At 51.8% G+C, this 24,168-nt stretch overlaps 1 protein-coding gene across 2 annotated transcripts; it reads right to left on the reverse strand.

Annotated features, from left to right (window-relative positions):
• Nucleotides 1–163: 163 nt before the first annotated feature.
• Foxred2 (FAD dependent oxidoreductase domain containing 2) lies at nt 164–19,761 on the reverse strand. Of its 2 annotated transcripts, none has more exons than XM_013153157.3 (8): nt 18,722–19,761; nt 16,834–17,085; nt 16,114–16,383; nt 15,175–15,341; nt 10,119–10,284; nt 8,730–8,971; nt 7,403–7,568; nt 164–1,912 (listed from the first exon to the last, which is right to left on the reverse strand). In XM_013153157.3, exons 1-8 carry the CDS (start codon nt 19,240–19,242, stop codon nt 1,729–1,731), a joined length of 1,968 nt encoding a protein of 655 aa, XP_013008611.1. In that variant the 5' UTR covers nt 19,243–19,761; the 3' UTR covers nt 164–1,728. The 2 variants fall into 2 exon arrangements, with proteins under 2 accessions (XP_013008611.1, XP_003470510.1); XM_003470462.5 differs by having other exon boundaries at nt 7,403–7,573.
• Between the last annotated feature and the right edge of the window lie 4,407 nt (nt 19,762–24,168).

Raw genomic sequence — 24,168 nt, forward strand, 5'->3', positions numbered from 1 at the left:
CCCATCTATAGAATCAGGGAAGGCGCCTCTAATGAACTGAGCAAGAAGGGAATTCTGCCTTATTAAAAACAAATAAGACTGACTGATATTTTCACGGAACTGACAACTTGGCGGAGGCAGGAAAAAGCAGCAGATGTCTCGAATTCAGGCGTCAGTCAGCTACTTGTTAGAGCGCCTCGCAATTTTATTGGCACAAGTGGCTCAGCCAGCCTCAACTGCGTGGGCGAGAGGTGTGGCACAGAATCTGGTATCTCCGGCATGCTTTGGGAGACACAGGGCGGGTGACAGCACCCTTTGGGGTTTACCTTCAATCTATATGAAATTCCACATCCTGGAATTAAGGAGAAATCCTTCATTTTAGCAGAATTTTGGCCCTGTGCAAACTTCCCCAAGTGGCATCATGGGGCAAACAGTTCCTCCCAGCAGGCTAAGCCTGCTGGGCCCCTGCAAGTGGCCAGAGATGGGGGGCTGCGGGTCTGTGTCTACTGAGAGAAGATGATGTTCCCCGGAAGTGGACTGGGGTCTTGAAAGCCCCTGCGGTCTCTCGAACTCTACGCATTTCCTTGAAAAACTAGTGACAACCAGCAAGAAAGCAATTCCCTTGGTCCTGGGCTCTGAGAAGCCACTGCTGAGTGTACAAACACGTTCCCAAGGCCGACTGAGCACGAAGGGAGAGTGCGTGCCTGGCGACTGAGAACAAGGACGAGGAGCCAAATGCATGGCTTCTTCCAAAAGTCTCTGCACGTTTCCTTGCACACGGTGAACAGGACAGTGGAAAAGCAGCCTCACTGAACCTGTCTGGGCAGGGGCTGGACGCAGGCAGACACGGGCCGCAGGGTCACAGAGCCGCAGGTATGTCCTCAGGGCTGTGATCTTGAGACCAGGGAGTTCTGTGCACCTGTGTTCTGCTGCTCAGGGAGGCACCTGCTCCAGTCAGGTTCTTTGATGATGCTTTGCAGGGAGCATCCGCCTGCCCCATGCCAGCCCCGTCCCGCTAGGTTCTGTTGTGAAGTCCAAACCCTGCTAAAAGCAGGGACCAGTATGGGAGAGGCAGCGTGATGAAGCATGGATGAGGCAGCATGGCAGGAGGACAACGCAGACAGGCACTTGTGGCTGGGGACTCTGAGAGGGACACAGTACTTCCCGGGCTGGGGTCTTCCGCAGCACTCTGGGGGGTGACAATCCCAACTGCCCAGGACATGGAGGACATTAATCTTTTGTTTTAAAGCACCTGCTGCGACCCCTTATGAAGATGAGGATGAGTTTCACCTGTGAAATGCTCTCCAGAGAGGATCCAGGTCCATCTGAGGGCTGGGCTAGAAGAAAAAGCAGCAGGTGGGCCCTTGAAAGGGACTAGACGCGTCGGTCTGTGCTCAGTGATGATCTGCTGGGGACAAGACAGCTGTGGAAGGCAGTGCACAGCTGGCAGAGATGCCTGTCTCCTGACCCTGCCACTTGGCACCCAGGGACCAAGACAGGAGGGAAGGCCACTGTGTGTGGCATGCCAGCCCTTATATGCCCTGAAGATTGCTTTAGTGCGGCCACGGTGAGGACCTGCATGGTCTCTGGCAGTCACAGTCTGTGGGAGTGCAAGGTAACAGGGGGCCCAACTTGGCCTGGCGCCACTCCGCCTGCAGCTTAGGAGAGGGCAGTCAGAGCTCCTGCTTGCTGCTGTCAAGGGACTGGATCAGATGCCCTGTAGCCGGAAGATGACCCCCTGGCTCACGGTCACCAGGCTGCTGACTGCCATCCTCCAGGACCTGGCCCGTAGTGGCATAGTCTGGCAGGAGCCCGCTCTCCACGCCGTGCTTCCGAAGGCTCTCGGTGCTCGCAAGGCCCTGCATTTGCAGGTACCCCTGCTGGCAAAAGGGGGGCAGCTTCTGGCGTGTGAGGGCGAACAGGAAACAAGATTCTACACAAAAACAAAAGGAGGAGGAGTCAGGCTGGGGGGTGTGGAGAGGAGGGCGGGAGAAGAGGTATCAATGCTGCAAGCTGGGTTGGGAGCTCACCAGGGGCCCTGTCCACTACCCTCCAAGCCTTGACACTGGGAGCTGACCTTTCTAGGCCTCTCATGTCCAACTGGCGAGGCTGTGCACTGTGAGCCTCCACGTTGGTCCAAAAACAAGAGGCTGTCTTGACATTTGAGGAGAACAAGCTCCAGAATGAAAGCACACCACAGAAGTGGCTGGCATGCAGAGACCAGCTTAGCAGAAGGGTCTGCATGAAGCCAGCCCGGGGTGGGAGCACAAGTCGCCCATGAGCAGCCCTTGGGCCTTCTCTTCTGCACACTGCACAGATGTGGTTGCTCAGCGATCAGCCCCATTTTGAGCCCAGAGCTGCCTGCAGCAGTATTTGAGTTTTGAATGATACAGGCAAAGTTCTGTTCTAAACACTGAGGGGGACAAAAAGTGAAGAACACTGAAATCCTTATCTATGCCACAGCAGAAAATTGGGGCAATGTCAAATCCGATGACTGAATGACAACGTAGCCATGGAAACACACTATTTAGAAACGCAAAGAGATAACCAAAAGAAGCCACAAGAAGAGTGTACTCATTAGAAGGAATGAGCAAACAGCTACAAGCAATTCCTTTTGGGAAATGAGAAGGGAGGTAGGAAAGAGGCAGAAAGGCTTTCAACCAAATACAGCAGTCTCCCCTTATTCATAGTTTTCTCTTCTATGGTTTCAGTTATCTGCGGTCAACCATGGTCTGAAAATATTAAATGGAAAACTGCAGAAATAAACTATTCATGTTTTAAACTGTGTGCTATTCTCAGCAGGGTGATCAAATCTAGCTTCCTTCTGCTCTGTCCCACCTGATACGTGAATCATACCTTTGGCCAGTGTATCCGCACTGTATATGCTACCCACTTGTTAGTTATCATCTTCGTTATCAGATTACTGTTCCCTATTTTACTTATCAACAGCCCCAAAGCATAAGAACAGTGATGGTGGAGATTTGGATATGTAAAGAAAAAGCCACAAAGTACTTCCTTTAAGTGAAAAGGGGACAGTTCTAGAGTTAACAAGGATCTGTGTGCCCTGGTTGCTAAGATCTGTGAATCCATCTTCTCTCTCTGCAAATGTAAGGAAGGAAAGAAAAATTCTTACTAGTTTTTCTGTTGTATGTCACACTGAAAAATTACATAGTGCACACCTGCTTAGTTAAGAGAAAAGGCATTACATTTGTGGGTAGAAGACTTGATACACAGAAACTGTGTGGTTTTTTTTTTTTTTTTTCATACCAGGGATCAAACTCAAGACCTCACACTTGTCAAAAAGGTGCTTATGCCACTTAGCTATATCTGCAGCCCTAGAATCAGTGTTCTGACTGATACTGACATGTTGTGGCAGAAAGTATTGAGCTTCTAGGAAGTTTTCAGAAAGGTGGCTCCTTAGTGGGTGACACTGAGCCACGTGGTACAGGCACAGGCTTGCTTTTCTCTGTGGTTTCAGGCATCCACTGAGGATGTACCCCCTCTACTTACCTGGCTTTGATTGAAAAAACAGGAGAGGAAATAGGTGTACGCTCAGTCTTCTAAAGGAGCTACAGACAAGCTGGGACGCAGGACTGCTGAGCCTGGCTAGAGACCTTTTACAACTTTGGGGAAATTTTTCACCTTCATCAGCCTCTAGCTCACGTAAGACTGAAGGATACTGTCAAGCTCCTAGGGGCAAGCAGGCTGAAAGGTGCTCCACGTATGTCCCTTCCTGTGGTTTTTTTTTTTTTTTTTTTTTTTTTTTGAGACAAGAGTCTTGCTGTATATTGCAGTCTGTCCTTGAACTCACTACAGACAGGCCTCAAACTCATGGCGATCCCACGCCCTTGGCCTGCTGAGTGCTGGGGTTATAGGCATGCACTACCATGCCAGCTCCCACGTTATCTCTGACTCCTGGCATGTAGCCCCCCTGCAGGAGAGTGTGGTGACCCTCTCAGAGCAGGAAGGCAGCAGATGCCAGGGATGAAGGCAAGGTGGCTGTTTAGCGAGAACGACCTCTGAGGATGTGGCTCCTTCTGTAAGGCCCAGGGCACAGACGCCCAGCAGTCTGAGGCCAGAACGGGCAGCTGCACAGCAGCTAAGCGGGTAGACAGGAGCCTAGTACTCTGCCAGCTGGCCTTTGTTTGCAGGGCTCCCCCCTGATCAGGGCAGCCACACTCAGAGCTTGCAGGGTCCAGCAGTGTCTAGGAAGGGTGGAAGGACACTGAAGGGCTGGGATAGTGTCTGGTTGGGACCCACAACTCAGGGCAGGACTATGGTCCCATGACTTTGTTTGTTTGTGCAGTGTCGGGTATTAGACCCAGTGTCAGCATGGAGCTGCATCCCCAGTCCTCTAAAATTGTTTTTTGTTTTGAGACAAAGTCTGGCCAACTCAGTAAATTGCCCAGCATGCATCATCACATCTCACTGATGCTGGGCATCTTTAAGTGTCACCCAAAACCTTAAGAAATGGGGGCGGAGCGTTCCTTAAGAGCCTTAGGTTCCTTAGGACTCCAGCCTAACTGCACAGGTCAGTGTGTGGTCCAGGCCATCAGCCTGCAGACTGCCAGCTCTTCAGGCTGCTTGGCTCGGGCTCTGTGAATTAACTGTACAAATGCGTATGATATACATGAACATTTACATTACTAACGCTCTCCTGTAACAGCTCAGTATTACTGCAAAGCAGACTCAGGATGAAAAAAGGAATCCTTTGCTCTGAGTAGGCCAGAGTAGGCTCTAACCTCACCTGGTATAAGCAGTGTCTGACACACAGCAGTATTAAATGGATGTTTTCTTAACTTGAAAAGAAGCAATCAGTATTCTAGGCATTCAGGGATTTACTAAGTTTTTTGTTTGTTTGTTTGTTTTTTGTTTTTGGTCTTTTTTGAAATAATATCTCACTATGCAGTTCAGGCTGATTGTGAACTCACTTTGTAGCCCAGACTGGCCTTGAACTCACAGCAATTCTCCTGCCTCAGCCTCCCGAGTGCTGGGATTACAGGTTGTGTGCCACCATGCCCCCCCCCCCCGCCAAAAAAAAGCCAGGGGCTTAGCTCAGTAGCATAAGTGCCTACTTGGCAAATGCGAGATTATGAGTTCAATTTCACAAACACACACACACACACACACACACACACACACACACACACACAGCATAATGTAGTGGCTCACACCTGTAATCCCAGCACTTGGGAGGCTGAGGCAGTAAGTATTGTTGGGAGTTCAAGACCAACCTAGGCTACAAAGTGAGCTCAAAGCCAGCCTGAACTGCATTCCAAGATCCTGTCTCAAAAAGACAAAATTAATTAATTAAAAAAAGACAAACATCTGGCTTGTTTCAGCTGATTCCCTGCAGTCCCCAAATCCCGCCGTGGGTGTAGCTCAGATCCACCTTTTACTTCATCTCTTCTCTCTCCATCTCCATGTAAAGCACCACTATACCTTTACCTTGAACTTCTTTTTTTAACCAGTACCAGGGATCGAACTCACGACCACTCGGGCTTGCAAGCCAGGTGCTTATGCCGCTGAGCTAAATTCCCAGCCCCTACCTTGAACTTATTTCTTTTCATTTCCAGAAGTTCTCCTTAGATCCTTCTCAAATCTGCCCAATTTTGGTATCTCTATTTCATATATAGGCAGGACTTGAATTCAGGGCCTCATGCATGCTGGGCAAGTTCTCTACCACTTGGCCACCTCTCCGCAGCCAAAATGTAAATTCCTTTTTCCCCCCATCTTTCATTATATTCTCATAATATTTTTAAATTCATGACTGTATTTACTATCTGACCATTCCAATCTCCAGCCTTTGTTTGCAAGTTTAATCCCGTAAGTTATATTCTGCCATCACTCCCTCCTGGTGGTCTGTGTCCTTAGGAGTCATGTGAATTTTCACAGGGAATTCCTGATCCTTGGAACTTCATCTGTGGCTGTTCTTGGAGGCCTCATTTTCTTTTCTTTTTTTTTTTAGTGAGTTTACTAGTGTAAGTACAACACTTACTTTATTTCGGTTTCAGTAAAGTATGGGGGCAGTATATCATAATTTCAAGTTTGAAGCAACCTGGGGACCCTAAATCATCATTTAACAGAAAACTCAACAAATACTCTTTCCAAACAAAAAAATACATCAAAGAAATTACAGTTACCTGACATGTGCAAACACAAACCTCCCTAGCTCTTTGCTGTTCAATTGTGTACCATAATGTGCAAAATAAACACTGCCACATTGAAACACCAAGCCAGAAGAAAGCATAAATGCAGCTCTCCACTATGTAATAAAGTTTCCCACATTTGGGGAAAACACAGGGGTCAGCACTTCTACAACATAAGCCTCACTCATTTTCTTGACCAAATAGGTATCGGAGGCCTCATTTTCAAGGGTGTGTCTCTCAAGGGAAACTTTGCATTGGCTCCTGTGATTTATTCACAGTAGGCCTAGTTGTGGGAAATTCTCAGGGAAGAGTTTTTCAACCCCGTTCTACCCAGGCCCGAAAGATGTATCTCTTCTGGTTCCCTCCTGGCAGCATTTCCTGCTTCTGCTTACCCACTGGGATCTAAGATTTATCCGAGGGTCTCAGATCTCCCATGCAGCCCCCTCATCTTCTCATCCAGGGCTGGTCAGTATGGACCAGGCCTGGGGCCACTGATGGGCAGCAGACCCCATCACGGTTTGTGCTTTCCAAAGCGCCAGGTCTCTGAGAGTTTTCTCATTTTCCTAATGTCTTCTCTTTTTTCCTCGGTTTTTGGCTTTCTGAGATACATTCTTGCTATGTAGTTCAGGCCATCCTTGAACTGGCTTTGTAACTCAGGCTGTCCTCAAACCTGCAATCCTCTTGCCTCAGCCTCCCAAGTATCAGACCGAGCTGGGAATGGTGCTGTGAGCTTGGAATTCCAGAATCATGGGAGGCTGAGGCAGGAGGATCACAAGTTTGAGCCCAGCCTGGGTAACTTAGTGAAACCCTGCCTCAAAATAAAAAAAAACAAAAAAGGCCTGGGAATATATCTGGGTCCAGTCTCTAGTACAGCAGATACAATCTGCCCCCACACCAAGTGCTAGGTGGTACACTACAGGTGTGTACCACCATGCCTGGCTCCTGTGCAGTTTTTTGTTTGATTTTTGAGACAGGGTTTTGCTACAGTTCTGGCTTGCCTTGAACTCACTTTGTAGCCCAGGCTGGCCTAGAATTCACAGCAAACCTCCTGCCTCAGCCTCTTGCATGCTGGGATGATAGGCATGTGCCACCAAACCCGGTTTCCTGTCCAGCTTTTAAGGACATGCTGTTGTGTAGTTTTAGGGGTACTGTGCGAGGGGGTAACTTCATGTCCAGGTTTGGACTCAGATCTGAGTCTGAAGACCCCCAGCCTGGGTCTCCTGCACCTCCCACCGACTCCTAGCTGGGTCCCACATCCTGGGAGCTCAAGTTACCTGCATAGAAGCTTCGCAGGTCGGTGTCCAGACAGTTCTCCAGGAAGCGCCTCAGCGGCAGGATGTGCCCTACCGGCGCGGTCCAGTCTGTCAGGAAGTCTTCCACGATGTGGTGGATGGCTGTGGGCCGCGGCAGGGGCCAGTGTGCCGGGCGGAACCTCACCTCCTGCTCTGGGTGGGGAGACGAGCCACATCACAACCGACCTGCCACCCCATGTCCCAAATGTCCCACCATGCTTTTTTGGGGGGAAGGTAGACAAAAATCTCATTATGTCGTACAAGCTGGCCTTGAACTCAGAGCAATCCTCCTGCCTCGGCCTCCTGAGTGCAGGGATTACGGCCACCACCCTGGCTCATGTAGTGTGCTCTTGACACACACTGTAGCTCATGTAACACCACCTTCTGACCCTTGGAAGCTGCCCTAGGGAGGAGGAAAGAGCTGGGCTGTGGTCTCAGAGGGCGCCTGAGACTGACGGTGTGAGACCCATGGAGAGGCCCATCGTGGCTGCTTTGAAACTGGCCTCACAGCCCTGCACGGACAGCATTAGGGCTCCTCTAAGCCCCACTTCCTGCTGCTGTTTATGGTGCCTGGTCCAGCGGCCCCACCAAGCCGAGACCCGACTGTCCCTGTGCTGGACTCGGCTCAAGGTGACCATTTCCACCTCATATTCACTAGAAACCTGCGCCCCTGTCCCTCCTAGCAGTTGACGCTCCCTCTGCCCTTGGGAGCAGCTGTGAGCTGGGTCACCCTCTCCACTGGCTGCCCTCCAGGCTCTGAAGCAGAAGTCAGGCTCCCCAGGCTGTGGGTTACTGGCAGCTGTGCTGTGCTAGCAACTCGAGCATTCTGGGTATTATCAGACTCACCCCACGCACTCCTATAAAGGAAGCCCTGGCATCGTCCCCATTTTACAGATGAGGAAGGTAAGACTCAGACAGGCTGAGAAAAGGCCCAGTGTCACATGGCAACAGAATTGGGAATTTCACCCAGCTTTTCTATACAGTTACCTCCCTGGGTGCCTGGTTCCCCTCACTTTAATATTCACCCCGCAGGCTCCCACCCCCACTGTGGTCAGTTTCCCCAACAGTGCCCCTCTTTCCCCGTGGTGCCTGACATCATGGTGCTCCCGTGGGGCCCAGGCAGGTCCTGGTATGCGGCAGGATCCAGAATCAGCACCTGCCGTTCTCTGACCTTCTGCCCCTGCCTGTCTCTGGGCTGAGCTCCCCAGGGGCCCCCTGCTGCATGCGGAAGGAGTTCTCAGGGGTCCCCGGTGACAACTCCACAGACACCGGGTGTGAGGGGTGCCACCTCTAGGACACCCCGGCTCACCAGTGGGGAGGTGCCTGTAGTAGTAGATGACGGGGTGGAGGAAGTTAGATTGCCAGGCGTCTTCTGTGTGCCCCACGGACCGGTCATGAAAGAAGACGTCCTTGTCGGGCCCCGAGAAGTTTCTGCCATACTCCATGTTGATGACAAAGAGGCCGTGCTTGGCTGTCCTTCCCGTGAGGGTCTCCAGCTGGGCCAGCATCTGCATGGGGAACTCCTCCAGGTACTCGAACACTGTGGCATTCCTGGTGGGGGCAAGGTGGGGCCTCAGTGCCATGCAGAGCGGAGAACAGGCTTCGTAGGTCCCTCCCACCGGCAGCAGTGCAGTGTGGACCTGACTGGCATCTGTCACTGTGACTGCCGCATTCTCTTATACACAGGCTGAATCCCAGAAACTGCAACCTGGAGCGGGCATCTGGGCACGTGCACTCCAGGCCAAGAGGACAAGGCAGAGGCCCCGAGGAAGAAAGGAATGCCCTGCTGTGTGGGGGTAAAGGAAGGCTGGGGGGCTGCTCCCCACTGTAGGGGAGCAGGAGGAACCCGGGAGGTCGCGGGGCCCCAGGCTGTGTGTGCCCGTTGGGAATAGGGGTTCCCTGGGCTGAGAAGGAGCTGCTGGTCCCTGGAGAGTGTGGAGCAGAGGCCACCTCAGTGGCTACTCTTACAGTGACCACCCCAGCCACTGTGCCAAGGACAGACCAGGGCTGCCCGAGGGGGCTGCTGTGTCAGCATGGGTGACAGCCACTGGGATGGACAGCAGGGCTGGCCAAGATGAGCGACTCAAGAAGGCAGAAATACCAGGCTGCCCCCACCGCATGCGTGTCCACGGGAAAGAGCAGGGCTCACAGGTGAAGGGAAGCCCGTGCACCGAGTACAAGGACTTCTTCTCGTGCCCCTGGACTGGGTGTGCTGGGCATCCCTCACTGGGATCGTGCTGTGCCCTCTGGCTGACAGGTCTTGCTATGCTCGCCTGTCCTGCCCTAAGGGCTTTTCTGCTTCCCCTGCCTGCCCTGTCCCCACCGTGTTCTGCGCCATGTCCTTTTCAGGCACTGAGTGCCACCATTTTCCTGACTAATAAAACCAGGACCATGGCGCTGGGGATATAGCTCAGTGGCATAAGCGCCTGCTTGGCAAGTGCGAGGTTGTGAATTTGATTCCCAGTACTCTCCCCTCGGGGGGGAAAAAAAAAAAAAAAGACATCCAGGACTCACTGGCCCCGGCTTGAGGGAACTCTCAACTCCAGATTTTTGTGCCCTGCAGGCCTCATTTTAGGAAGGGAAGCTGGGCTACGCTGGGCGCAGGACAGAGAAAGCAGCATGGTGCGGGGTGTTCAGGGCAGGCAGCCGCAGAGGGCAGGCGGGGGGACAGGCAGGGGGGCCGGGACGCGTCACTCACTCCTTCAGCAGGACGACATCAGCCAGCACCCCGAACATCTGGTAGAGCCCGGAAGCCTCGTTCACACGCCGGATGATGGAGTCAGTCAGCTGGGAGACGGGGTGCGCGGTGTGGGGCCAGGCGAGGCCGTGGTGGCGATGTTCCAGGAGCCGGTGCACGGCGCGCACTGAAAGGGCGGGAGGGAGGAGGAGGGCAGCAGCGGTGACAGAGGTCTCACCTTTGCCCACCTGGTGAAGTGCAGACTTCCGAGTGGGGCCTGGCAAGGTTCCAGGTAGAGCGGTGTTTATGGACGTCCCACTGCCACCACCTTACACGTGGTGCTTCCGGCCCAGACACAGGGCCCTCTGTCCCCTCTCATGGCCCTATTTCCAGCAGAGACTCCCATGTGGAAAACCTCAGATTCTGTCTGTCTGTCTGTCTCTCTCTCTTACTCCTGCACCCCAAATCCAATCTGTCCCTCAGTTCCATTCTGAGCTGCTCTGTGCATCAGGGAGATGGTTTTCTGTACCTCTGGGGCTGCCGTACATCACTGTGGGATTTGTACACCATACAGACAGCTGCTCCTCCCAAAGGGATCAGCACAACACTCAAAGGTGCAACATTAAAGGCCAGGGCATGCAGCGGGGCCACGTGTAAAGGAACCCTGGGGTCCGCGCCCGGGAGATGTTGGCTTCACCGGATACCTGGCTCCTCGGAGGAGCAATGGCTAAATTCTGCAAAAGGTTTGTGATCACACAGCTTGGGAAGTGTGGGAAAGTGTCCTGGACGTAGGGAACAGGGCATGGGAGAGTGCTGGGCACATGATGAAGACAGGACTAGTGTGGGAAAGAGGCAAAGGCAGGAGGACGGGCTGGTGCAGCCTGCAAGGCAACCCAGACCTCGATTAAAAGTCTTGGACCACTCTAAACTATAGTGAGAGTCTCTCTCAGAAGAAAGATTTTGCTGCAGTGGCACACCTGTAATCCTAGCCACTCGGGAGGTGAGACAGGAGGATCACAAGTTCAAGGCCAGCATGGCCAAAACAAAGAAGGCTGGTGATGTAGCTCAGTAGTACAGCATTTGCCCAATACATGCCAGGCCATGAGTTCTGCCCCCGGTATTTGAAAAAGAAGATGGTTTTGCATTTTTGGCATTATGTACTTGATGGGAAGCCAGCATGCCTAGAGGCAGGATCGCCAGTCAGTCAGGAGAGGCAGATGAGGGCAAGGCAGGGGTGGTCTGCAGAGTGACTGAGAGGGAGTGGACAGGGTTCCGGGCATGTCCTACCTCCCACGTGCTGGGGGTCTGTGCCACCGTCTCTATCACTGTCGCTGTACTCACTTCCTGTGCTGTTTGCTTTGAGATGGTTCCTCAGCTGTACCATAAGCAAGGTCCAGGCAGATCTCACAGGGAGGGGCTGATGCCCTCCTGCCCTCCCCCTAGGAGTCCAGTCAAAGGCTCAGTGACCACAGCGGTCAGCTGTCCAGGCCCCAAGACTGCTCCTCTTTTGCCTGAAGCTTAGTGCTCCTGTGTAAGCCTTAGAGTGGAACAGAGTACATTCACCTCTGTCACTCCTGGCTGTGTGACTCCGGCCAGGTCAACTTCTCTGGACACTAGAGAAAGGGGCTGCAATACCAGGCTCTGTCTCACAGGGCTGAGAATGAGGTGTGTGAGCTGCAGAAGAGGAGGCAGGCCAGACAGGGGGTGTCTGCCAGGACAGTGGGTGCAGGCAGGGCCTTGGCACAGGAGCGAGGAGGCCCTGGCAATCATTTCGGTTTGCAGATGGCTACAGCTCTCTTCCAAGTTTCCTTCCTTAACGACACATGTGGGGCATAAGATCTAGCGCCTGGAAATCAACAGCAAAACACGATTATCTTTCCCAGCCAAACTGACAGGACAGTAAAATGTAAAAACAAGCATTAAGACAACGCGAGGCGGTGGATTGCATGTGTGGAGAAGTCGGGTAGCTGGATGCAAGACCCTTACGGTTTTTATGGCACAATTATGTAACAGCTGCCACCCAGCACGACAGCACCCACTCAAGAGTCTAGGAGCCACCACAGGTGGCACCAGGTGCAGGGGTGGTGAGGCCGCTGGTGGGACCTTCTGCTGTCACTGCCTGTTTGCAGAGGAAGAGTGGATCTAGGAGGGTTGAGAGCTCATATTCAGGGCTGTTCAAATGTGTTTAGTTAAGAACCAGAGGAGCACAGGCTGCCACGCTCCACCAGGTGAGCCTCCACACTCTAGATGACTCCTCCCTATAGGGAGGGCTCTGGTCTGTTTCGTTTTGCTTTTGGTCTTTATGAGACAGGGTCTCCCTATGCAGTTCAGGCTGGCCTTGGGCTCACTTTGTAGCCAGGCTGGTTGAGAACTTGGAATGATCCTCCTGCCTCAGCCTCCTGACTGCTGGGATGACCAGCATGCGCCACCACGCCCAGCTTGGTCTGATTTGAGAAACCAGAAAAGAAGACTTGAAAAAAAAGAGCCCAGGGGCTGGGGATTTAGCTCAGTGGCATAAGCGTCTGCTTTGCAAGCAGGCAGTCATGAGTTTGATCCCTGGTACTGATAAAAAGGAAAAAGACCAAAAAAAAAAAAAAAAAGAGCCTGAGTCTGAAGTTCAATTTGTATAAAAGTGACCAAATCATTGAAACACTGACTCTTGGGGTGTTTCTTCAGAAAAAAATAGAGACTCATGTCACATTAACACCACATCATCCATACTGAACATCAAACAACTGCTTAACGTATCCTCATCACACCAAACAAAACACCTGCTCATCTCTGCAATAATCTATCATCTTATTCATCCCAGAAGGTTGAACCCCACTCCCTGGAATTTTACCCAAATAAATTATTATTCAGGAACAAACAAGGAAACATTATTATGCCAATGTTCACAGCTGTTTCAGCACTATTAACTTTTATTTTTACATATGAATACACCCCACATCCCTAACAGTGTTTCCAGCAACCAAACGTTTAAACACAAATGAAAATTTGAAGAAATAAAACGTTTTTCCTACCATTATCTGCTACACGATCAACTTGTTTTTTGTGGTTGCTGGGCGAGTGTGCTACCGCTGAGCTGCATCCCCATCCCCTGCAGCATTTTATTTGACTTTGAGACAGAATCTCGCTCGGTTGCCCAGGCTGGCCTTGACCATGCCGTCCTGCTACCTGAGCTCCCCGAGTGGCTGGGCTTCTAGGTGTGGCACACCCTCGGCAGCTGTCACTTTTCTCTCTCCCCCTGCCACCACTATTGTTGACACTGAAGTCTGAATTTAGGTTCCACAGACCCGGAGCCTTCAGAGCCCTAAGTGAATGCCTCACACTTCAGGATTACAGGCTTATTCTACATCCACTGACTGCAAACCAAACACCTTACACTAAATCCTGACTCGAGCGGTGGAATCCACCCAGGGGAATTCAGTTAACAGCCCAATGCTCTGCTCAGCGGTCTTGGACCTACTCCATCTGGTATGGGGTAAAAAGGTGGCGAAGCTCCTGCAGAATTGAAGCTGCTCCTTCGATGTGGAATTCGGTTATGACTCTTCACCTCGGGACTTGGCCTTTGGATTGTGTCTAATGCTCGTTCAGCCATCTTTCCCTTCCACTTCTGTTCCTAATTGTTCCCTACAGTCACAAGGCTATCAGCGCATAGTAGGCACACTAGTCCTGGAGCCAGAAGATTGGGCACTGCTTTAAGTGTCTTCATTCCAGCCGAGTTCGAGCAACCAGCACTGCTTCTACATCACACTCAAATTACAACACCGTCGTTAATGCCCAGTCTTTCCTAGTAATCTTTTTCACCGTATTACCAATCTTAACTGGGGGAATTCTTATTTCACTAATAACTGGGGCTCCGGATCTAGTGAGGAAAATCATCAAAACTTTGGGCCTCAGATGTTTCTTAAGAAAAAAATGTTTTGTTTTGTTTTTTTAAATCCATTTTATTTCAAGGAAAAATGGATCTGAAAAAAAGTTTCAGCTGGGTGTGATGGTAGAGTGCACCTGTGTTAGCTGTCTCTCTGGAGGCTGAGGCAGGAGGATCACTTAAGCTCACGAGTTTGAGACCAGTCTGGCTGAACAACACAGCAAGACATTTCTTCTTAAAAAGAAAGAAAGAAAGTAAGTTTAAAGGTTTCACAGCTACCTTGGAGGGACCACATGTTCATAGTAATGGGCTTACTGAAAGTACCCAATATGTGGGAATTCATTTTCTCTCATTTTCTACTTCCTTTTTAACTTTTTTTTTTTTGTCTTTTTCATTTTTATCGGTACCAGGGATCGAACTCACAACTGCCTGCTTGCAAGGCAGGCGCTTATGCCACTGAGCTAAATCTCCAGCCCCACCTATTTACCCTTTTAAAAAAATCACAAAGCAGCAATTTCTGGTTGGGGATTATTCTCAGGCAGTGAATCAATTGTTTAAAAAATAATGCTTTTGCATTTTACATGCAAACATTTTCAAGTTAGCAGAAAATTTATACTTTCAGTTCTGAGTTTTGAAGAGCTAATTGATATAATCCAATTGCAGCTTTTTTTTTTTTTTTTTTTGAGACAAGGTCTCACTGTGCAGCCCAGACTGGCTTTGAACTTGTGATTTTCCTGCTTCAGCCTCTCGAGTGTTGAGATTACAAGTGTGCACCGACATATCCAGCTCCAACTGTAGCTTTTACCAAAATCTGTATCACCCAACAGGTCTGCATGTGTGTGATGCTTCAGAGCTGCCTGATGCCCAGCTATGACCTTCTGTGGCCCTTATGGTGGCCTGTGAGGGTGTATGGGCCACCTCCCGGACACCTCCAAAATTGGGGACCCCCAGCAAGGGGTGAACTAGGTGAAAGCTTCACCTTTAAGGCCATGGTCCAGCACTGCGTTCTTTAGCCTGCACTGGCCATAACTGCATCACATGGGTATCTGCTGATGCTACGGAAACTCGGGATCATCTGCCCTGGGCAGGGACATTATGATAAGTGATCCCGTTAAAGCCCCTAAAATGGGGAGCATGTTTGATGCCCTGGGAATAACGATAGTGGTTAGGCCTGGGGACAGGAGATCGCCCAGCCAGGCTCACCTGTGTATCGGAAGCCGTGGATGAAGCCCCCTGCCGATTTCCGGTAGTCCAGCGAGTGGCTGGCCGTACCCAGGATAAAGAGCCCCCGGCTTCCTTTGGACTCATAGCTTGCTCTGATCAACGGGTACTTCTTGCTGAACTCGCCGCCAGAGGAGAGCCGCAGGGACCTGGAAGCAGACAGGGTTGTTAATGACTGTAGCTGCTGTGGATGAATCATGTGTTCCAAGCCCAGCATGGAGGGTGTGCTTTGTGGCCCTCACTGTGACCCCAGGAGCTGGGACGGTCATCTCTGCTGCCAGGAGAGGCAGCTGTGGCTCAGGCCAGGGACAGAGCCAGAACTCAAGCCTGACACAAGGCCGGGCTCTGCTGTCACCTGATGGGGAAAGGGGGCCTACGCAGGCCCTGGTCCTCTTGAACCCTGGCCAGAAGACAAGGGAGAGACCTAGTGGATGGTGCAACTGCCAGCCTCACACAGTACTGGGCACCAACATCTAAAAACCAGGCTTGGTGAAGCAATTCTTCAAAAATGTAACTACAAATGATTTTAGCAGCTTTTACTGAGCATAAGTATATGCTAGGTGCTCCTCTGTTAATCTCACAATGACCATGAGTCAGACTATTACCCCTAGTCTCGAGGTGAAGAACTAGGCTGTGTGAGGGAAAGTAACCTTTCTAGAGCTCCTGACTGGGTTGGCCTAGACCCTCAGGCTGACCAGGAGCACAGCTCTGAGCCCTTGTGCTGCCAGCCTTTGTGCAAGTCCAACACTGCATGTCTGAGCTGGCCTGGCCATGTCACAGGTGGAGTCCTCAGCCAAAGATTCTGAGGAGCTCAGTGCCACCCAGAACTAACTGCAGACAAAGCCCCTGCCCTTGGCTCACTGAGGGCCATTTCATCTCCACTGGGAAGGGTCAGAAGGGGCCTCCCCAAGCCGGACTCACTGGTTGAAAATGGAGAAGTCGAAGTTCCAGCCCAGGCAACGGATGACGCGGTCGTAGGCTACGCGCATGGCAAAGTTGTCGCTGTTATCCTGGGGGAGAGGGATGGAGTCGGCGCTCTGGCTGGCATTGGTCTCCTCCAGGAAGAATTTCAGGGTGATGTGGAACTTGCCCTTGGCATCCTTCACGATGGCCAGGTCTCTCAGGTCCGACTCAAGAAGCCCGTCCAGGGACTTCAGCTGATAGGTGTCCAGCAGGCCATTGTTGATGGCTCTGGGGCCCAAGAGAATACAAGGAGAGGACAAGGGGACTCAGAGCAGGGCTGGCGAGGGTGTGGATGTGTCCCTGTCCCCAAGGGTTCATGTGCAGTGAGGCTGGGAGGTGGGGATCGCCGGGGTCACTGCCCTGGGAAGACATCAAGGTACTTCTTGTGCAACCCCCAGTGGTAGCAGCTGGAGTGTTGTCATGAAAGAAATGAGCTTGGCCCCTGTCCTGGTTCTGGCTTCCTGGCTCACTATGCCACCTGCTAGGAGGTGATGTAGGCCGGGGTGTGGGTGGACTTACAAGAACCAGCACCATGCTGCTTGAACTTTCAGCCTCTAAAACTATGACCTAAATGAAGCTTTTTTCTTTCTAAACAGCCCAGCCTCAGGTATTTCATCACAGTAACGCAAGACGCATTGATGCAGGGTATGAGATATGCAAGTGGGGAATGCAGCATACCTGAGGTCTCCAACGTAGTGGGTAGCCCAGGACAATCGCACCCGGGAGCGGCTCAGCATGTGGATAAAGTTTGTGACGCCCAAGATGTTCTCCGCTGTCTCGAAGGCCGAGTTTCCCCGGCCCAGGATCAGCACATTCTGACCCACAAAGTCCTCAGGGTCCACAGACACGGTCTCATATCCCTCTGCATACTCGGACCCTGGGAAGTCCACCTGGTTGGGGACTGACAGGCCGGAGGCTACGAGGAGGACGCTGCAGGTGGGGACAGAGGAAAGACGGCTCAGTGTCACAGACTAAGATCGCTCAGCGCACAGCACACTCTGGACCTCCTGCCTCCCTTTAACTGCTGACGCTGGAAGAAAACAGGAGAGCATCCATTCATTCATGCATCATACTGACCGCTGCAGGACACCTGAAAGACCACCCCTGTCTCCCCCGAACCTGCAGGCCAGTGGTTGACTTCTCTTCCCGCTGGGCTTGAATTATACCAAACACGGGATTAATGTCACTCACCGGGGAGAAGGTGATGCTATGAGAAATTGAAAACTATTCCCTTTGAGCACAGCAGTGGGACCAAGGATCCCGCCAAGTGATGAGAATGGAGCCCCATGCTGCAGCGCTCAGGGCCCGTGAGCAAGCCCGAGTCTGTTCCATGGCCAGCTTTACAGGTGAGGAGACACAGGCCCTGCAGCCCACAGCCCAGGGGGATTCCAAGGGCAGCAGGGCCAGAATCTGGGCACAGATCGGTCTGACTCCTACGTCCTGCTCATTGATGGGTGACTACAATCTGGTGGTGCGCAGCTAGAGCGTTGGAGCTGGCCAGCCTGCAGAACAGGCTGATCACAAGGTGCTTCCAAAGCAGAACAGACTGGCCTGTGGAAGGGGCACATACAGCCCACTAGGCCTCGTTTTTTCCATGCCTGCTCTGGTCCTCTTTGATTCTCCTGCACTGTTGCACAGCCACCTAAGATTCGAGAAAACAAAACTGGCATGACTCCTGCCTGGAGTGTAGTAGGCGAGGAGCAGTGCTGGGTCCTGGAGTCAACTGGCTGGGCACTGCCTGGAGCGGATTTAAGTAATGGGTGTAGCAGAAAGAACGCAAGCTTTGGAGTCGAAACTGTGAGCTCAGATCACAGCTCCACCGGGTATTAGCTGTGAGCCAGCACCTGGTCACTCAACTACTCTGAGTCTGGGGTCTGTATATATCCACTGGGGACTGGCAAACTCCCCCATTCCTTGTGAAGGTTAGGAAGTTTGCGGGTGGCCCCACAATATGCATGGTATTAGGCTGCTTCCTAAGCCAAAGCAGGCTAAAACAACTTTTTTTTCTTTCTTTCTTTTTTTTTTTTTTTTTTGAGACAGTCTTAGTATGTAGTTCAAGCTGGCCTCAAACTCAAGGCAACCCTCCTGCCTCAGGCTCCCAAGTGCTGGGATTATACAAGTGTGCCACCACACCTGGCTAAAATTGGTGCTTGGAAGCACTGCCTGTTGAGACTCCCACTCTTGTTCAGTGCTGAAATCCCACTGGGCTGGTCTAACACTCAGGGGACACTTGACCCCGCATACCCCAGCATCTGGGAATGCCAGTTCCAGGATGGTTACAAGAAGGTTTCTGTGGCTACGTAAACTGTGCTTCTGCAGAATCCTCAACACGGGAGCACCACAGTGAACACCAAGACCAACAATTCCTCATGGAAGGAAACTGCTTGACCACAAGTCTTTAAGGGCCCACTGGAGACAGTAACTGAGCTGAAGCTCTTGGCACTGAATTCCAGGAGGAGCAGGTGTGAAATGCCCCTTTCCATCCATTCACTGCACATCTCACGGGTCGAGGCGTGGCCTCTTCCTAGGAAAAGCCTCTGGGCTTAGCAGGTGACCCTTACCTTACCTGCATCGGTACAACTGGCCCTTCTGATTAGTCAGGATGAAGTAGTGGCCGTTCCAGGCCTGCCGGTCCTTCTCCAGAGTGACATGGACAATGTTGGTATTGTACTGCACGTGGAGCCCCAGCCGGTCTGCGAAGTCCCGCAGGTAGCGCACCATGTCGCCGGCATCGGGGAAGTAGGCTCTCGAATAGTGCCTGAACAGCAGACGGGGGTCAGGGCTGAGCAGAGAGTTCCAGTCGTGGCGGAGGTTGAACTCCGCGTTGGTCTTGCCCGTGTACCGCTTGTTGATGCTGATAAGCTTGCGGTGCCGTGGGTAGCGCGTGAAGAAGCTGCCAGGCGCAGGCGCGCGCTCGAACACCTCGTAGTCCCGGCCGGCGCGGTGCAGAAAGGCGGCCATCTGCAGCCCTGCGGGCCCCGCGCCCAGTACACAGTAATCCCGGTGCGGGTGCGCGCCCAGGGCCGCGTGCAGGGCGAGGGACGAGAGCAGCCCCAGGGGGCCCCAGAGCGCGGCGGGGAGACCCATCCTGCGCAGACCAGCGGGGAGGCCTCGCACCTCGGGGCCCGACAGGAGGCGCGGGCCCCGCGCTCCCGAGGAAGCACGCCCAGTTAGCTGCAGAGCGCGCCTCGGAGCTCATCGGCCCGGGCTGCGGTTTTCTCGGGGGAGAGCTGGAGAGCTGAGGAGCTCTGGAACTCTGCACCCCATCTCCAGGATCTGCGTTCCCTTCTTACTGTCAGGACAGCCTCCACTCAGGGGAGCAGACGAGGTCCCGCCGCAATTTTCCCCTCTTGCAGGGCGCCACACATCCAGCAGGATCACCCCTCGCCGGCCACACACCCGCCCTCTGGTTAGACCCCCGAGGGAGGCGTGGCCTGGAGAGCCACGCCCTACGTCACGTGACCGGGATGCCCCAGCACACCTGCGGCCGCGGGACACGCACGCGAGGCTCTTCGGCCTGTGGATGGCCGCGCCTGGAGCTGCTGCCCGCGCCCTCGCGGTGCCCAGGCCGCCCTCCCGACCATGCACGCCGACTGCCACGGCCTGGATCGCGATCTGGCTCCTCCGACCGCAGGCCGCTTTCGGGGGAGGCGTGGGCACTCGCTCGCGCCGCGGGTTCGGCTCCGCCCCTCGCCTCCCTCCCGGCCAATGGCGGGGGGTGGGGTCACGTGCTCGGCCTGCGGCACTTGGGGGCGGGGCTGGCTACATGCTAGGGTTGGCGTGGCAGTGGGTCCCTGGTGGGCCAATGTCCGTGGAGCGGGTGTGGAGGGGGTTTTGGGGGCGTGGGAGGAGGGTTGGGAGTTGCCGAACTAGGAGGCAGGGTCGGCGGGTCTGGGATGCGAGGCTGAGTGGGGTAGGGTGGGAGATTATTTGTTTCCAGACAAGGAAGGTCTTGCTATGCAGTGCAGGCTGGCCTTGAGCACACTGTGGTCCAGGCTGGACTTGAATTTACAGTGTGATCGTCTTGCCTCAGCCTCCCGAGTGCTGGAATTACAGGCATGTGCCACTACCCCTGGCATGATTGTTTTTATTGGTAAGGGGAATGGGACTCAGACCTGGCACTTACCAGGCGAGCACTGTGCCACTGAGGTATATACCCGCTCTGCCCCCACCCCCATGATTCTTGTTTTTAAAATCCGCATCTCTCCATATGAAGGTTGGGAACACATAGTTGGAGAAAACTGCAGTTTTTATGTTACCCTAAAAATGTAACCAGAGACTAAACAATTTGGAACTATTTGGTCCACCCGTTTTTTGTGGGACAGGAATCTTAAAGTAGTGAAGCCAGGATGCATAAACCAGTTAACAAGTGTTTGCTAAAGTGATTAAGTGTATGGAAGTGATTAAGTTTATGGAATAACAAGGCTGATCTGGGCTTCCTGTAAGCGGAGAGGGCAGAGACAGCTAAGTTAGAAATATTCTAGGCTGTCATACAAAGCTAGGCCCTCGAGGGAATTGGCGCAGAGGGCGAGAACACAGCACAACTGTGGCTGGATCTATGTCTGTTAAAGGTCAGGCCTCAAGATAGACAGGATGACCAGGCCTACATGCCTCCCAAAGGATAAACAACACGTTAAAGAGGATGCTGCATTTGGTATCACCTGGTCCCATAATGTGTAGATAGACTTCATGGTCCAAGTGGGTGACCAGGACTTCCTGATCCATCCTTTCCAAAAAAAGGTCTTTATTCTTTCCAGGTCCACTTGTTATGTGACCTGCTTCCCCATCAGATCAGTATTACCGAAGCAGCCATGCTTATAATCTTATTAGTTGGTCATAGATTTGTCCCATGTTGTATCCACCTCATGTTTTTGCTCTGTAAAATTTCCCTTGGGAGTGGGCTCCTTGGCAGCCCGCTTTTAAGTCCCCTCCTGTCTCTCAGGAGTTTTCCTACTCTTGACCTCCATTGTTCTCAGAAACCATTCTTCGATTTCGGGGAACATGAACTTGGTGTATCTTGACATCTAGCACGTTGGGAGTTTCAGTATTTCCCTTATCATTTGAGGTCCTATATTAAAGGGAGGTTGTTTCCACCGTGTAAGTAGGTAGATGGCTGGCCAAAATGTAGGTATAGAGGTGATTGCTTAAGGCTATTACCTGAGCCTCAGCTCTCAAGGTCCCAACAGATTAGGCTCTGGGAGTGGGCCATGGTGACAACAGGAAATTAGCATGGCCTTGCTTGGGAAACGAAGAGGGTCAGGAACTGACTTTCAGGGCTTGGCAGAAGCATTGGTGTTTTGCAGAAAAGGGGAACAAAGGCAAGGATTGGGGGTTTGCGTAATTGCAGATTTCAATAGAGCTGGCATCAGTATCTCAGGATGGTTCTGTGAGGTTCTGAGAGCTGTCATAGCTTCAAGGCACAGTTTGGTTTCCATCATGAGACAGAAACTCCTGTATAAGGGGGCAGCTTGGTTCCTGTCATGGGGTGACTGCATCACGGGGTGGTCTGTGAGGCTTTGCTTTTCCTGGACTCCAAGGTGGCTGCAGGTTTAGGACAATGACAGGAGACTTCCAGGCATTACTCCCAGGGGTCTGGGATGTAAAAGCTGGCAATTGGATGTCCTGGTAAGACCTGGAAACTAGTTCCTTTTGTCTTGATGGCCTCAGTCTTCAAGATAGGCTAGGTAAATTTAGGGCTCTCAGGTGCTCCCTTAAGTGGTTTCTGTGCCAATGAGCAAGAATCTGACCCAAAGTTTTAAGATAATAAAGGAGACAGACTGCACCCTGGTTTTAGTTCCCTGTCAGACATCTGCAGGCCCAGCCTTTAGGTGCTGCACCAGGATCACACAGTGAAGATTGAGTTAAAACCCAGCGGACACAGTGTTCGAGGCAGCTGGAACACAGAACAAGATGATCAAGGATGGCTGCCAGGGTGAGGTATGGCCCCACACTGTCCTGGCTGGCTGTGGTAGCAATGGAAATTAAAATGAAAGGGACATGAATTTAGATTTTAAGGAAGTTAAGAAAAATACAGAAAGGGCACACAGTCTGGGGAAGAGATCAGACAGGTCCATTTGCCAAAGAAGGGAGACCAGCTTTTGCAGGGAGGGGGGTGCTGCAATGGTTTGGGTGGGGTTCAGTGGGTCATGAGCTCAGTCCTGGTTTCATAAAGGAATCCACATGACTTCAGGGGCAGTTTTAGTTGTGAGGCTCTGCAGGGACCCAAGGCAACCTTCTGTTTAACTCAGTGGAAATTCTGGACAGAGTCCAGTGTCAAAATTTCTTATCTTGGTGTCCTAACTTAAAGGGTAGAGGGATAGGCTACATTAATTTAGAGCTGGACCTTGTTTTGTGAACCTTTATTTTTGTTTTGGTGCCGGGGATTTAACTCCCAACCTTATGCTTACCGGGCAAGCATTTGAGCCACAGAGCTAAATCCCTTTTTTTTTTTTGAATTTTGTTTTTTTCAATCTGTAGTTCAGGCTGGCCTCAAATCTGCAGCGGTTCTCCTGCCTCAGCCTCCTCGGTGCTGGGATTATAGGTCTGCATCATGCCTGGCTCATTTTTGTCTGTTTTTAGAGGCTTTCCCTAAATGACTAGCATGGCTCTGTGCAGAGCTGAAGGTCTGACCCAGTTTCACAGAATGCACAAGCTTTGTTCTTTTACTTACTGTAATTTGAGGCCCAACTGAGTTAAGAGATTATCAAAAACGCTTTTAAGTCCCCACCTGCCTCCGAAGAAAACAGAAAATGTGCTTTTAAGTAACAGGTAAAAAAACAAACAGGTTAAGGGACCCCTTTAGTCCTTTGTCCCAGCAGTACTGTGTCAGCTCATGTACAGTTTTCCTGGACAGAACAGAGCACCTGTTCCCTGAGAGCCTGGAGCTTTCAAAGGGCACCGCGTACTGGGAGCACAGCTGAGGGCTCTTGCATGAACACTTATTTGGGAACAACTCTGCAGCATGGCACTGGCCGCTGCTTCTCAAAGTGCAGCTCCAGAATCTTCGCTGACCGATCAGGCCTAAGTGCCCACTAAGGAGAGCGGTGGCCCTGTTTCAGCACCAGAGAGAAGCTCCATTAGGGCAGAAACCATCTTTCAGTCCCCAAGGTGACCTTGTTCCTTTCTCCATTAGTTCCAAAGCAAACATGCTGATTAAGACGTGGCACTTTTGCCAGGCATGGTGGCGCACGCCTGTAATTGCAGCACTCTGGAGGCTGAGGCAGGAGGATTGCCACGAGTTCAAGGCCAGCATGCATTACCTAGCATGACCCTATTTCAAAAAAAAAAAAAAAAAAAAAACAGAAACAACTGCAGCCTTGTATAGCGAACATGCTAATTTAAAAAAAGTGAGAATCGGAGCCTGGCAGGCTAGGGAAAATACTCCACCAAAAATAAGGCAGGATGTCTGTGTCATGGTGGTTGTGAGCCATTTGCTTGATCCAGTTTTTCCTACATGTTGGACCACAGGGCTGAAGAGGTGGCTGGATGGCTCTTGGTCTGCAATCCAACTCCATGGCACCTATTCCTACCTTAATGTGTATTTTTTTAACACTCCACATTAAAAACTCCAGCATGTCTTGTTTTCAGTACACTCCACACCAATGTTCACCAAACTCCTGCTTGCTTGCTGAGGCTGTTAGATTACGATTTAACTTTAAAAGGCTGGTGCAGCAGCCCATTCCTATAACCCTAGTTACCTGGGAGACTGAGGCAGGCAGATTCCAGGTTTGAAGCTAGCCCAGCAACTTGAAGACAGCCTCAACAAAAGCATAGGTCTGTAGCTTAGGAGGTATAAGCTATGCCTTTGGGAACTGCACACTAAGCTAAGTCCATTTCCTTACCTGCTTTAGTTCTGCTAGCGGCTCAGGTGAATTTTATAGAAAGCTGAATTCTGGCAGGGTACTGTGCAATGTTCAGCACAGGACAGAATCCACCTAGAAGCCCACATAGCACCATTTTCCAGAGCACTTACTCGGGGCACACCGCTGTGGCTCTGGCCTGCGATCTGCCAGC

This window comes from Cavia porcellus, unplaced genomic scaffold (assembly GCF_034190915.1).
Source record: "Cavia porcellus strain 051 isolate PalLab524CR breed Dunkin Hartley unplaced genomic scaffold, mCavPor4.1 scaffold_27, whole genome shotgun sequence".
Classification (NCBI taxonomy): Eukaryota; Metazoa; Chordata; class Mammalia; order Rodentia; family Caviidae; genus Cavia; species Cavia porcellus.